Genomic DNA, 16,775 nt, shown 5'->3' with positions numbered 1-16,775 from the left:
CGGTGTTGGTCGTGGTGCTCGGCAGAGTGTCCAGAGATAGTAGGGTGAGATGGGAGAGCAGCAGAGCGATGTCCAAAGGCAGGGAGCGTGGATCTCAGTGCTGGGATGGCAGGGGGAGATGCCAGAGCAGAGCCCAGGCTCTCTTCCCACTCCAACGAGCCAAGCGAGAGAGAGAGCCCCGCTCCAGACCCCCGTCCCACCTTTCCTTTTCCGGTTCCCCCCCCACCTCGCCCTCCACCCACCCCCCTACGAGAGAACATTATCTGTCGTTTCAAGGTGTAGCCACAATTACTTAGCATAACAATGGGAGGAATTCCACAGAAAGAAAAGGGGAACAATCCAACCCCCAACACCATGACAGTACCTTTTTCCTTTTTCTCTATCATGCATGCTCTGCTGGGTACAGGTATTTTTTAGGCATTAATGTACTTACATGATCACAACAGGTTTACCTACTTGCTTCAACACAAGGAGCCTTCACCATCCTGCCCCAGGCTCTGCTTCATGTGTCACTTCTTATGTGCCCTGGGCAGTACCACTGCGCACCTATATCTCATTGCACATCTATATTTCTCTTCAGCCTGTTTATGCCCAGACCACTGATTCTAGAAAGCAAGTTCAGGCAAAGAAATACAGCTTGACAAGATAATGGGGATAGGGAGAAAAGGGGAGTTTGCAGTGAAGGACTCATGTTCCTTTGCTCCTCCTCCCCATGTTATCCCAAGTGAAAAGACAAACATTAAGGATGATAAAATTTAACAGTAGCTTGAAACAACAAAGTAATATCCACAGCATTTTCTAAGACAATATACTCTGTAATGAAGTCAGCACAGGTCACTGCTTCCATCTAGGATATGGGATTGTAATAGATATCCTATAGAATAGTGGTATCATGGCATGTTAATATAGTTTATGTGAATAAAGACTTCTGTTTCAGAGACAGCATATCAAACAGATGTAGGGATGCCCAATATGTTTCATTACAGGAATGCACACTTTTCCAGATAGAACCAATATGCAGTTCCTACCAGTAAATAGATGAGAAATGCTCAAAATTTTCACTCTCCTCTGTTCAAACTAGCTTGTCCTTTGCCTTTGTTCATCAACACTTTTAGAAAGAGAGAACAGACTAGCCTTAATGAAGACTGTGCTTTTAGGGAGGGGGATTTTAGAAGTAGGCCAGAAAAAGTGAAGCCTGGACCTAGTAAATCCAAATCTATGTCAAGTAAATGCATCTCTGTTGGGATAGCTGGAGGACTCTCTGGAACTGGACTGTCAACAAATTATGCAAGAACTGGAGAGAAGTTGCAGCAAGTAAACACCAGAAATGAGAGGCATATATAGTTAAATTTTCAAGACAAGCAATTTCAGGGCATGTAGAGTTCAAATATTTTGCACAGTTTGGCTGCCAGAATACTGCACTGAACTGGGAGAGTGACTAAATTCAGCCTAGGATCCTGGATGTCACAAGGAGCATCCACACTGGCCCGGTCCAAGGAATCAAATTAAGAAGTTACTGCCAGAAGTTTTCCTTTTAAACTTTCTGGATGTGTTACTGTAGCACTACACACTGTGCAGGACTGCATGCACACCTTTCTTGAACACAGGTATTCTTTCAGGGTGCATAACACAGCTCCCCAGTCAGTCCTTGCAGTCAGCCCAGACTCGGTATCTCTGCATCTAGACTGATCCCATAACGCACAGATTTGGTCTTAATGACTGCCTGACCATTTCTAAGTAAGAAAAATCCTGTAAGCAATGTTGTTCTTCCTATGTCTTCAGCCAAAACCTGTGAACCTGCCTTCATAATCTGTTCCTCTGGGTATTCTATCTGCCTTTTCCTTATCTTGCTTATGACTTTTCCTCACAGTACAGACAAAATGCTACCTTTAAATTCATCTTCTAGTGTTGCTGTTTGAACCACATACTCTCTGAACAACATTCAATGTAATTTCTGAAGAAAGTGCATAGTAAGTAACAGTTTGAGCTTTTTTCTTCTAGTAAGATAATGGCATAAACCCACATTCTGAATGATGGGATCAAAATGTATGGTATCTGTCTGTGCTTATTCAGCAAAAATATGTATTGGAAAGCCTGTTCAGCCATCATGGATAATTTTACTGTTTTTTTCAATATTTCTATAATACACATAGTAGCATTAGTTCTGCTGTCATCCAGGGAAATAAGCTGTATTTCATGGGTGCATCATTGGCTAAAAACATTATGTCACAATACAGGGACGTTAGCTAGGAAATATGATCTTATAAAAGTGTGAATAAATCTATTAACAACACTTTACTGTATTTTTTCCAAGACTCAGTGGAATAGGGATTAGAGGTTTTTGAGTAAGCAATCTGAAATATGGTAAGTAAAGAAAGAATGGCCCTCAGGAAAGACTAGGCAAGTTGAAATTGAATGGATGCAGGTGAACAAGAAGTTTCTTTTCTTTATCTTTTTTAAAAGTGGGTGGTAGAGCAGAAAAAAATCTTCCCAGTTTTTCCATTCTCTTAGAAGTCTTTATATAAATATCCTATTTCTTCTTTCATTAATCTGAAAAATTCATAGGGAAACACAAGGTTTTCCTCAACCAAAACAAAGGAACAACTAGCTGATGCAATATCTTCTAACAACATGGAGACCTCTATGGAAACATTTAAACCCTACTTATAAAATAAAACTCCCCAATGTTTATCAAGTTCAGGCCTCTTTAAGAGAAAGTAAAAACTATTTGCTTAAAGCCTATGGAAACCCATAGCATGTCCTCAAACACATGTCTTTGTTGACAGATTTGTCTTCATAAACCCATCTTATGTAAATACCATCTTGGTTCAATTAAAAAAAAAACTTAAGCTAAAATGAGATAATTTTTTTAAAAAGCATGGATAGACAAGTTTGGACTATATTTATGAAATGCATTTTCTAACAAAACCAGCATCATCAGGTAGACATCTACATTTTTGTCACAGCAGTATAAATAACCACTGTCCCTCAGCTGGAGGTTTCAACTGCACCTCAAACAGGTTCCCTCAACAGCTGACTAACAAAAACTAACTACATGAAGATACATTGCTATAAAATGTAAATGATCATGTAAAACTATACACAAAATTAGTTACCCTATCAGATCCACAGGGCATTGATCAAATGCCACAGGAAAAACCTACCAGTTGAGCAGTGGTAACTTGTCTAAATAACTTGTATGAGAACACAAACACTCACATGAATATATAGTGCCTTAAGATGTTGGAAAATCCATATGTAAAGACTTCAAAAGAAATTTAACTATAGAAACGTGTTACTGAATATGAAATGCACACATTAAAATGTAATTTAAAGTGTTTGGAAAAGCTCAGCTAGACAATATTTTAAAATTAGATCCTGGATAGCAAAAGAAAATATCATCATAAAAAGACTACATATAAACGTTATTTTAGGCAAAAGTCTGAAAAATAAAAAATATTTAAGGGGAAGAGGAAGAATATCACAGGAAAAGTCTCAAGTAATATAGACTTCTGCTTTAAATTTGTGTAAAAATTGTGACTTTCAAAAGGCTTTAAAAAATGTAAATAACTTCAGTTTCTCCATTATGATGTAATTCTCTTTATGCTTTAAAGATGAAATTATTTTCAAATTTAATTGCCCACAAATGGTTTAAACATATATATTCAGTATACAGTTCTCCTGAAAATAAATTGGAAGACAAAAACATCTGTCTGCATGGGAGCTATGACAACTATTGAAGGCATTTAAAATAAAACAAATAAAAACCCCAAACCATTCTTCAAAGCAGTGAAAAACCTCAGATTTCATTTATCTGTCCACTAGATAGATCTGATTCTGCCAAAACCAGAACTGATAAAATGAACTTCTTTCAGTAGGGTCATACAAGTGCATCCAAAGAAGCCTTTTCCATATGACAGAATGATTGATATAGTTTAATTTTATGTACAGTACTTTGTACTTTGTGACTTTATACTTACCTCAAATTGCCAGTGGTACATTGCTTTCATACTGAGACTGTTCTAACTGCTAGAATAGAACAAAAATGATAGGTCTACAACCTATGGCTGTAGTAATATAGTAACTGTATTTAAAATGTGTCTCTTTTCAAATATACAGTTACATTTTTAATTTCATCTCCTAAAATGACCTTTCAGCTTACTAGTTATATCTGACAAGATACACAGGGATATCATCATAATTAGATTCATTATCTGTAACAAATAGTTAATATTTAACCTGTAGCTAATATGATAGGTACATGCTTACCTAGTTATTAATTTTTCCTCAAACTGACCAAATGTACTAGTGCTAATACATATTATTTGAACAGCAGTTCATGGGAATACTAGCATAATGTCAAATAACAATGCTTGAATCAAACTGCAGGAAAAGCAGCATCTAGAGTAAATGCAAAGACCACAGGCTCTAGAGAGGAGGAAAAAAAAAACCCAAACATTTTCATGACTAAGGAGCATAAGGCCTTGAAGACTTCCCTGGTTTACAGTCCTGAGTTTGTCATCAGGAAACCTCTGAATACCCACAACCTCAACCTGATGGGAAATCTATGCCTTTCATTTCAACAAAAAAAACTTTTACTTTTTCAGTTTAGGTTTCTGCCTTCGTGTAGTATCAATCAGAGTATTCACTCAGTCAAAACCTTAAATCTTAAATTTGTCCAGATATTGGATAGGTACAGAAAATGTCTACTATGGTTGGCATCTTAGAAATTTAAAGACAGTCTAGGCTTTGAAATTGCTATATTTATTGAACTAACCTCCCACCATTAAACTAAGCTGATCAGTTGTACAATCAGATGTCTACAGAAAGCGTGTCAGACTAGAATATAATGGAATGACAGGACTTTGAATATTTTTTGTTATTATTCCGTTCTTTTCCATCAATTAGGTGTTAAAATGAGACATCTTAGGTAGTTCAAGCAGCCTGCTATGCTGCAAGATGATCTGCTTGGCTGGCCATAGGGAAAGATAGCATCAGGACACCTACTCCAGACAGGACACCTACTCCACAGAAACCCCAGTTCTCTTTTACAGTGCAGCACTAGAGAGACAAGATATAACAACCTGCTGAGGCCTTATTCACTTATTTTAACCTCTGAAGTTCTAGCAAGCATGCTGTGACATTTTGTGCCTTATGGGTATGACTCTCAACAACAGTAGGCTTGGTTCTACTTGAATGGCATAACTGTTCCTCGCAGCAATTACCATTTCTATTTTCATCATTTTCAGATGGCTGCATTGATGAATATCACAGGACAACACAGGTTATTTTTTTCTCAAAGACTTCAGTACTACCATGCTATTTTGACATGACTCTCACGTATCTTTTATGATATTAGGCTCCTAAGTTTACCCATGTGATGTTACACACTTCCACCTGAATGCTTGGCATTTTGGGTCAGAAAAATATGTCTTAATACTGCTAAAAAGCATTCTGAGCTTCCTAACATCACAGAAGAAACTTCCTCAGGCTCAACCACCACCAATTGACTTCTCATATAAACTGTAACTCAAATGAATGGGAGACACACAACAGGACTATTATCTTTTGATGCTCATACAGACACTTCTGTGCTCAAGAGCTGAACTAACCACTACCTACCGGCAAGGAGCTGTGAAACGCTGACATCCTGCATAGCAGAGGCTGCACGGCATACCCCTAAGCAAGGGACATCCAATTGATATAGAAACAACATCTGGAACTACTCAGACAAGATGATTCATTTATTTTTTTGTATTTTAAAATTATTTATAATTTTAAATTGATTTAATTAAGAGCATTTTGTTTCTAAACATTGACTAAATAGAGAAAAAATGCTTTTAGGTTCTCACTCATATTGATTTCCCTGACTTATTCTTCCTGCCAATCTCTCTATTCAGAATCACAGTAAATTGCATATGAACTAATTTTTTTACAGTAAGAAGATATAGAGCATTACCATAGAACAACTTTTCTATCTTCAGTCACTAAACAAATACTTCTATATTGTATCTTGTAAAACTTCTGCAGGAGACTCCTAGGAAAAAACAGAAGCTAGTAAGGAATGAGTAAATTACTTCAGAACCAGTGTGAATGTGTGTCTGATTTCCTCACAGACAAAGTCTATGGGTTTTATTTGTTGCCTTTTTTTTTTTTTAAGCAATGTATTCTCTAATTTTTTAAGTACTGCTTTTCCCTTGCAAGCAGACTTCTGTATGATTAATCCATGTTCCTCTTCTTCATCACCATCTTAAGAGATAGTTAAATTCTCCCACCTTGGAAGAAAATGCTGCAACTCTGAAACCAGCTACTCCAAAATCTCAATTCTACCCCTAAAATCCAAGTCACATGTAATGACACAAAAATGCCTTCTCAGTGTTGCACTGTAGTTCAGATTACTGCACAGGTGGGTGCAGCAGGGAGGAAGATCTCGGTTGTCAGCTTACTGTAGTCTACTGCCTAATTTCATGGTGGTGTAGCACGTGACAAGAGAGCTGGCTAGGAAGCTACAAACTGTTAAAGTGTGCTATGGGCACCATGATCAAATGCCTTTTGGAAACTGAAGTTGAAATCAAATTATCTCTGAGGAAGTGAAAAGTAGAATATTCTCCTAAGGTTTAGGTAAGTTGGAAACATTTGGGGTCTATCTAGAGAGCTCAGCATTCATAGTCATCATAACGGTAGTAATAAGTATCGTTTTGTAAAGATCTATGCATTTAAAAGACTTTTTGTCCTTTTTTTTTTTTTCAATAAAAGGGTTGATGTTGGTCTCATGAGTGTAATTTTTTAGATATGCAGTATTTAACAGATTTTAATAATACAACACAAAGACATTTGAAACCTAAATAATCTCTTGACATCCAACTAAAAGTCAAAGCAATGGACCACAAGATGAATAAGGATACTTCAGCCTGAAGGCTGATCTTCCACGAGGTGCAACTGAGTTACGATCATCTGAGTACAAACTTTATTGTAGATCTGTTATTTTTAATAACTGTCCCTGCTTTAAGCACCTAGCATGCTTTTTTAGTATGATATTGAATATTATCAATATGATCAATGACTGCTGTAGCTGACATTCTACGCTTCCACCAAACTTCCTTCCTTAGGAACTTCAGGTTTTACACAAACTGTTTAAAGTACCATGTACTGCTAATAACTGTCACATTTTCCCACAACTGAAAGACTTTTTTTATTGTACTAAACCCCATAATCCCCTTTTACTTTCGTTTCTGAGATTCAACATCATTAAGACATAAAGTTTAGGATTTTCTCTACCATGGAATGGAAACTTGTTTTTAACATTCAGACAAGCATCTCTGTTTATACTGCTAGTGGTAGCAACTTCAGTATGGTAGCCAAACACAAGATCACAGCAATATAGTCTGGGAAAGGTAATTAAATTCAACATGACTGTGTTGAACTTTATATATAAATCATCCCCTTACACGACCATCATAAAAAAAATTGGTGACTGATTTATGGAGTATAATGGGATATAGAAAAGCTAAAAATGCAAGCTCATTCATAAATAATTCTGGGCTGAAAACAGTTTACTAGATCAGCTTTGAATAACAGTGGAAACTTGGAATTACTTTTCAAACATGCTGAAAATAGCTTTTTATATAAACTTAATAAATGTGATGCATTATCAGGAATAAATAGCTGCAAACAGACTACCAGAAGTTATTCACTGTAGCCTATAAGATCTATTTTCCAACAAGATATTTAGTTAATTTCTTCAGAATTAAGATCTTTGTGAAGCAACTGAAGTCTTCGAAAGACATTTCTCTACAATTGAATATGATATACCCAAACTCTTCCTATAAACAAAATTATGCAACAGTAAGAATGAAGAAATTTCTTGCCTTTGAATACTACCCATGGACAAACGATACTCAAGAGTTGGAAAGCACTGCTAACTAGATAAGGATTCAACTTTTTCTGTTTTTAATTTGTACCAAACAATGTGAAAAACAAACCAAATCCCCCCTAAAAATCACGAGTAAAGAAAGAAAAGCAACAAGAGACTGAACTGAAAGCAAAATAAAAAGTTTATATATCTGTGAATTGTATTTGAGTACAAGAATTTCACTACATTAAGTGCTGTGGTGCACTTGGCTATTTATTAATCGTCACATTCACATACTGAAGTAGCCTCACTCTGCTCACTTATCAAGCAGCCAACCCTGACTTCATGACTTGTCTTATGTCTAATTTTGTCAGTATGTCGGTACTTCTCACTAGATACATATCTAAGAGAGACAACATGTCTTTTCAATAGACTGGTCTAGCACCTGTCTGTAGAAACAGATGATCAACCACTGTACTACAACACTTGCTTAGGAACTCATAATTTTAGCATCTATAACAGGGTTTTTATTTTAGGGTAAACCAATATCAACCCTTTTAATATGGCAGGCACAAAGTAATGTATAGCTGGTTGTTTCATGATCAGTAGAACTAACAATACCCATCTTTGTACAGATCTGCATCCTGTATTTCTGCCTAACTCCACGGCAGTTAAGTCACCATCCTCTTCACTGATGACTCCCTGCCCCTATTTCTGAAACCTTGGTGCTCCTTGTCCTCTCATCCAACTATAAGCACGCCCTCCAGTGTGAGTTGCTCTCATGCACTGACAGATCCTGTGGGATCATTTCATTGGTACCCTCCTCAGGCATTGACCAACACACCATTAAAACCAGTGGTTACAAACATAACACAGAGACTGCAGAAATCCTAGAAAGAAAGTGGGAAGGGAATACTGAAGAGGCCACGGAGATGTATTAATTAATAGATCTTTACAGTATGTAATGTAGAAGCACATATCTATATTTTGTACATGTCATGTATAGCACTATTCTATTTGCTGAACACTAGTGAAGAATATTTAATTGATAATCCTTTTGTCTTTCCCAAAATTATGGAATTAGCTTGGGTCTCTGTCATCAGATACTGATTATTATAGACTGAAAACATATTTTGTATATTTGTGCTCTCTCAAGTGAACTTGTAATTGTTTGATATCAAAACATGGGGAAAGGGAGGAAAGAAAGACTGGCAGTCAGAAGCCAAGACAGAGGAAGAGAGGATGTCACTCTCTTAGAAGACCATGCTGAAAATGACCACAATTGTCTTGGCTTTTTAATGTCTTTCTTTAACTATTCACAAGGGACCCTATATTAATTCTAGTCTCCTTATTGAATTCCAGTGTCAGTAATCAAACTGAATCATATAATTCCCTTCTGATTATTAAGTGGAAATTGTCATTAATGTTAACAGAACAAATGTTTAGTAGCTGCTAACAAGTACAGGACATTTTAAATTCCCTCTGTGACTTCAGTTGCATATGTTATTCTTCATTTCACCTTTAAACATGTTAAGTGGTTATCAGTACACGTCTGATGTATTGTAACACAAAAGGACACAGTTCAGGGAAGACAGAAATTAATACTAGGCAATCCACCTTCTATGAAAGTTGCTGAAATACACAACCATGTCATTTTTAATAACAGGAAATCACAGAAGTAGTAATGCAGAAAGTGCCATCATGCAAGATTTTCTTGAGAAAGGGAAAAGTTCAACATGTAAGCTATACCCCTTTAAAAAAAAAATCCATCACCTCATACAACTCCTTTGAGCAAGTGAGAGTTCTGAAGGCTAACAGGCACAAAAAGAAACAGAGACGTGGGTCTCTAAATGATCTGTCTGCAAAAATGCAGCTTCTTGGCAGCTGAAGAAAGGCATGCACAAAATCGCAAAGAAATCTTCGTTGCTAATGTCTTGACTCTTAGATATAAAAATCTTGACAGGACTGACCACCTAATCTGAGTTCTTTCTAATGTTCAGCAAGTATCTATGGTTTTTAATTTCTAAAGCTCCATATATACATGAATTAATTATCACACTAACAGGGAAATAAGGGAAATTGATGACCCATAATACTCTGTCTTCATCCCTTTTTTTTAACACAGGAGAATAGCTCATGAATGTTGAATACCTTCATTAACAGCACAGACATAGTGTTAATAGGATATATTAACATGCATGTTCAGCAAGTTTACAGATGACATTGAAATTAAGAAAGCAGCTGATGTGATGAAAGATTGATAGATTCGGAAAGAGCTGAAGAAGCCAAAGAGCTCAAAAAAAAGGGCTGCCAGAAACCTTTTGTTTAACAAAAGCAAGTACAAAGCTCTGCACTTGGGAAGGAATACATTCATGTAATAGTACAGGCAGAGGCTGAAAAAACACGCATCATGTGGTCCACTCTCCTAAACATCTTGGTTGCCCTTCTCTGGACTTGTTCCTGCTTGTCAATGCCTTTCTTACAATTTGCAGCTCAAAACTAGACACTACAATGAACGGAGGAGAATAATCACTTTCCTCAACCTTCCAGTTTTTCTTTCTCATCACAGCCCTCTTTTGCCTTGATGCCTGCAAATACACGCTGCTGACTCATATTCAACTCTTCTACTTGGACTCCAAGATATTTTTCTGCAAGAGGAAGCTCAGTTTTCATTTTACTAGATTGTATTCTTCTCCATCACACAAAAGCCATTCAAAAATGAGAAGTTAAATGCCAAAGATATGGTAGCAGAAGTTTAAGGTATTTTCCTGATGTGAACACTATATATTTACAGATGGTAATGTAAAGGATATAAAGCCCTCCAGTTTGCACAGAATAACTTCTCTCCCCTTTTAATTCAAAGAAAATCTAACAGTCTGCAATTACAAGATCAATACTTTCATAACATCCTTGGCAAAACAAATTTTTGAAGTTCTTTACTTGACAATTAGACCTTAAATCAATAAAGCACTGGCTAAAATCCAGGTTTCCAGTACTCTGACGATTAGCCAGTGGGGAAAAGGATGAGAGAAGATGGGGACATTTGACTTGAGATAAATTATTTTTGGCTGCTGTGCTCCTTTCTCTAGTGTGGTTGCTGAAGTTCAGTGAGCCCAAGTTAGTGTTATCTAATCAGTATTAGTCTGAAAATATTACTGGAGTCATTATCGCATAGCGCAAGAAAAAAACTTTAATATTACTTCTATCCTGCTTCCTTAATTTGGAAACTAGCATGACTGAAGAGATGTGTTTCATTTTTGGAGCAGATGAGAAGTGAAAGAGCACAGACATACTACCAAGCAGCACAAAAAGCACACAGGAGTTTGCTCTGTAGGACAATAAAGAAGAGATATTTAGGGAATGGAGGCGTTTCTGCCATGCTGTTCAACAGTTTTGCACCTAATTTGCCACACAGAGAGGCAGAGTGTATTACTTTAAGTAAGGCATGCCAATTATGTGGTTACAGTGCTTGTGGGATTTGAACAAACTTCTTTGCATTGTGCAGTTTTAACAAGTTACCCTGCTGCAACTCAGGTCAATGCTGACTTAGGATTTTGCCTGACAGAGAGCAGATGTGCCTAAAGATAGTAAAAGCAGCACATACATCTAAATTCCAAGAAACTGCAAGCAGTTCTAAGTGTGAGAGGCAGTTTGGTGACAAACAACCAAAGAGTCAGAATCCTATGAACCTTTCCAAATTAGTCATATTATTCTATTCATTTTTTTTGTTCCTGGCTCTGTTCTCCACTAATACACCACTAACTTCAGAGTGGATCTGTTTGCAACAGAGGAGGGGAACATGTTATTAGCATCAATGTCAAGTTCCAGCTTGTCTCCTGAATAATGGCATTGCCCATTGAATACCTAAAGACTAGAATGGTTCAGGAATTCAGCTCTCTTGCTTTCTGGGTCAGTGTTTTAACTATTATGGTTATTATGAAAATGCAGACATGATTCCTACTACCCATCTTGATGGATTCATAGGTATACACATATTATACATACATACATATCATACACATATTTATTGTGTACCAATAAATAGTACAAATGACAGTATAGACCTGTACTGCTAGATGTCACTCACCCATTCATGATAAACAGAAAAAATGCTATCAAAATGTATGTGTCTAAACAAGCTTTTAATTTATATAGATTTCCAATAGTAGAAACTTTTTTTCAGAACCAATTTTTCAAATAAAAGGAACTTGGATAATAAAACACAGTGAAAGGAATCATGGAATCATAGAATAATTTGGGTTGGAAAGGACCTTTAAAAGTCATCTAGTCCAAACCTCTCGTAATAAGCACGGACATCTTCAGCTAGATCAGGTTGCTCAGAACCCTGTCCAAACTGCCCTTGAACACTCTCAAGGATGGGGCATCCACCCAGTCTCCAGTCAGCTTGTGCCTGAAGAGTGGGTGGATTTTTTATTACCGAACTTAGGTGGTAAACATTGGTTGGATGCTGTATTACCCAACTTAGGTGGTAAACATTTCATGAAGACATGCAATGGTTTGTAGACTAAGACTTCATAGTCAGTTTGGGTTCCACCCCATTAATCGACATCATTGGACTGGAACAGAAGTTATTTCTTAAAAGTGTGCACAAATATTGTACAACTTACCCTTTAACAGGTTTAACCACCCAGAAAAGGAAGTCTCTCTACACTCTGTACTGTTATGGTCAGAACCTTAGCCCATGCCTTCCTTCCCAAGCCATTCTTCACAGGCATAATATAATTTTAAGTTAGTAATTCTTATGTAAGCACATCCTCTGGGAAGAACAACTTTCTAAGAGCTAAATTTGTAATCAAATCGGTAAGGAAGGAAGAGGAAGTGACAAGGAGGACATCAGTTACAATGTGATTATCTAACAACCACTACAAAATCTAAGTAGATAGAAGTTTAGTTTCACACAGTACCAGATACTACGGACTGGGAAACATCTGAGAATAAAGGAGAATAAAGATAAAGATGACATACCTTGTTCAAAGAGTATCATCATGTTCATACTTTTGTTAGCAACAATATTATTCAGTAAGGCAATTAGAGTTTGCATTGTATTCCCAAGTATACTGTCCTGGTATCTCTGCAAAAGCAAAAAAAACCAGTAAAAAAACAGTAAAAAAACTAGTATTCCTTTTGCAAGGTTAGAAGACTATTACCTTAAAAAATGTTGTTATATAAAAGCAATTAAATCAATCCCTTAAAATTCAACATTTTAAATACTGTAAAACCAGCCAAATATCTTAGTAGATAATATCAATTTCAGAATTTCTCCTACGTTATTTTAAACTAAGATAATTCTTATCTAGGTCTAAAATGTTAGGACTTTTTAAAATGGCATAGAACTTTATCAGCCTAATTTCTATATAGTCAGAATCAGAAATTTTTCCCTTTGTATGATATTTATTTTATTAATGGCATTATTGTTACTCTTTTAAGCTTAAGGTTCATAACCTCACCATAAGTCTATTTGTTGTTTTTCTTTGTATATGTTCATAATTTCACAGACACATTAAAGACCTATGACTGTATTGAGTTGCATCACATTTTTAATGTCTTTGTTATGTTTGATGCTTGCTTCAGTGATTTTTCACAACTGTTGAGACTACACTGAGAAGAGGAAGGCACCAAGGTTTATAAAGAAATTTATTTTCTTCTGTTATATTCACTACACTTGAACACTCAGGCTGAAAAGGGTGGACAAGGCAATGCAACCAATATGCATTTATATACACACTAGGGACACTAATAACTCATATAACTTCTAAAAAGCCAAAATAGGACAAGCCTTAACAAATCTGAGTTTAGCTGTAAATATAAGCCTAAGTACATTTCAAATCTCCCTGGAAGGTTCAGGAAATATTTTGTCCAATTTTCAGACTCAAAGCCACATAGATATATATATCAGAAGAGAAAAGAACAACTAAGAAAAAAATGCCATGTTTCATGCATCACAGGTTTCTTACATGCACTTAGGTAACTTCCACGTGTCCCTTTCCCAGCAAATCTCTCAGTATATTGGTATTGCTTAACTACTTCACTGTCACAGAATATATCATTTATTAGGGTCCATCTCCTGTCTGACAGTAGGCAATTGAAAAAAATTTAAAGCTGAACAAGATGAAACTTGGCTGAAGTTAAGGATTTCAGATGGCAAAAATCACTTAAGTTCTTGAATACAGTCAAAGGAACACTTTCTGTTTCTGCTCTAAAAAATTAAAATGCATTATTTCCTACAAATACCATGAAATATGTATGTTAAGATATAATACATTAACAGAAAATTAAATACATAAACATACACAGCCTCCTATTCAGCTTCATGTTATATGAATTTCATATTCATAATAAAGTGCTCTAAAATAGATCATAAGGAGAAGAGACAAAGAAGAGTGCCTCCCAGCCTTTTGAAGGACTGTAGTTTCCTAACCAAGCCTTAAAAATATATATCCAAGAGCTCTTAAATTATATTTACTTTATATAGCATTTTGCGATGTTATTTATGATTTCCATAAAGAGCACAATAAATATCTGTTCCTCTAAACGTTTGAAATACAGCCTGATATAGTCAAAAGGAAAGTTGGAAAGTATAAACACCAGATTCCTCAAAGGTAAGGTAAACAATATCGAAAACAGACACCATAAAGCCATGGCACTAAAAATAAATTTGAAGTTATTTTACTACAGATAGCTGAACGATAAGAAAAACATTATTTTCAATGTGTTTATCTAGTAGTCTATCATCACAATATCTTATTAATTCTCCTACAGAACACATAGAAAACAATACATTAAACAGCAAGAATAACTATTTCCACTACCAAGGATAATGATACATACACTGAGAACATAAAATTAACAAAAGCAAAAAGAAAATCCCAAATGTCAAAACAAGAGCTGACTCAAATACTTTCTTTGCAAGTACAATATTTCTATTACTTCATATATTTAAAGTAAACGTCTTCTAATAAAATTTCCCTTTCAGATATGCAATTAGAAGAGAAGCTGTTAGTTGCTTATGAAGAGTCTTTCATATTCACTTGGTTAGTAACATTTCAGTGAAGCCACTTTTGCCTTTAATGGACTTCAACTGCGCTTTGCAACCCTCTGCTGAATGACCAGCACTGATGTTTTTACTTATATTAAAGCATAAATAACAAACCTTATCCTAAATACATAAAAATTAGAATACAAAATGTAATGCAGATATATTGAAGAAGGAAAATTATATCTTAATAATTATATAATCATATAAATGGGATACTCAGCTGTACTACTAGTGACGTAACGTGTGTTTCATGACAGGTTTTGACAAGATATTAGGTTCCAAGAAGCTACAGGTATGCTTTACTGTCTAAGCTATCACTGATTGCTGTTAGACTAAGTTTTAGAGGTCTATATAGAAATATTTAACTTCATAATCTATCAAGGAGTAAAGTTGATCTAATTTGTGGGCACAGCACCACTGACTGTGGACATTTAATGAACAGTACACTTGACAGCTTTAATAAAACATAGCATTTGCCAGCAGAGATAATTAGAATTGAAGCAGTAAAATTCTAGTGTTTGGCAACACAGATGAAACAACTTCATTAAAATGTACAGCTTTGGCGAATGAAAGGCAGGAAAGCACTGGACCCTGAAGAATCAGCCTTCTCAAAACTAATTGCTTCAGTGCTTAAAAAGGACGGCTATGAAATACCAAGGGCATAACAAGGAAATACTAGCACTGAAAAAAAGAAACCACAGAAGATAAATCAAGCTTTTCAAATAGGACTGAACTGTATTTAGGCCATTAAACTTTTCATTCTAATTCTGAAGGGTTGTACTTTCACAAAAGAAATTAGTTGAAGTATTTATTTAAATCAGTTAGGTAAAAGGGTGTGAATTAGCAAAGAGGGAGTAGGAATCTTGGCAAGATACTATGGTTAAAGCTGCCTTTTCTCTTCCTTTAAGGGGATTAGATCTTAGAATAGTACTAGGCAAACTACAGTATTTTAATTACATTTTAGATAAGAAAAGAGATTGCACTTGTGATAAGAGGTTTGAAATGTGGGAGGCTTCACATATGTCTCCTATTTATGTATCTAAGAATCCAGAAGAGAAAGTCTTAAATGCTATGTTTACAGATATACTGTAATTAAATCTTACACTACACACCACAGTAGTCCGGCTCATTCATTATAGTCAGAGAGATTAGACTTTACACTTTCCTTCTCAAGCTTATATAAGTTAGGTAAGTAAGGGGACATAAGAAGACAGAGGCTTGATTCTTCATACACTAAATCCATTGAGAGAAGAAAATCATATAAATTAACATTATTCAAATTATAGTTATTAAAATATGCCATATGCCATTCTTATCTGATGATTTTTTGTGACAGCATAGTTGAGATAAAACAAACCAAAACATTGATGCTAACAAGGACCTCTTTACAGGAACATAGTTTAAGATTCATTCAACCTAGCTTATTTTGATTTCCTATTGCTTTGTTTATGAAACAGAGAATCAGAAACTTTTCTAACTGGTTAATTTAATATTTAACATTTTGTGGCTTTTGATTCATAAGACCAGTTATGCACAATCTGAAAGTATATAAATATGGATCTCTAACATTAAGGTAATACCATTTTCCTTATTAATTATCTAAATCAGAAGTAAGTACAGTCATATATCTTGCTGCTCTGCTTTTCAAAAATCAGACTTTTCCAAAAGTACAGTTTTACCAGAACTAATATTTCCAAATATTTCCCTCTGGGTATGGTCACACAAAAAGGAGCAACTACTAATGTGACAACCAATTTCTAGAATAACTGTGCTTTTCAGATGTATCACAACAGTGACATATTCAGTTCACACACAAAGATTTTAAGTCTTGCAACTTTCACAGAAATTCCTGTTGAAATATTGAAA

The 16,775-nt window shown here is 35.5% G+C and overlaps 1 protein-coding gene across 25 annotated transcripts in view; it reads right to left on the bottom strand.

The window, feature by feature from the left end:
- ULK4 (unc-51 like kinase 4) overlaps window positions 1-16,775 on the bottom strand; it is a 227,023-nt gene that overhangs the window by 76,352 nt on the left and 133,896 nt on the right. For 23 of the 25 annotated variants that reach the window (XR_015803985.1, XR_015803992.1, XR_015803997.1 and 20 more), the window contains one exon: window positions 12,839-12,944. Coding sequence is in view for 20 of the 25 variants with exons in the window: in XM_088165595.1 (XP_088021721.1) it covers window positions 12,839-12,944 (106 nt within the window). In the remaining 5 variants the exon portion in view is untranslated. Of the gene's footprint in view, window positions 1-252; window positions 606-12,838; window positions 12,945-16,775 lie in introns of those variants that run through there. The other 2 variants (XR_015803995.1, XM_088165642.1) reach the window with 1 other exon arrangement.

Source organism: Sturnus vulgaris, chromosome 1 (assembly GCF_052056855.1).
Source record: "Sturnus vulgaris isolate bStuVul1 chromosome 1, bStuVul1.hap1, whole genome shotgun sequence".
Taxonomy (NCBI): Eukaryota; Metazoa; Chordata; class Aves; order Passeriformes; family Sturnidae; genus Sturnus; species Sturnus vulgaris.
This window is presented reverse-complemented; position numbering and strand designations above follow the sequence as displayed.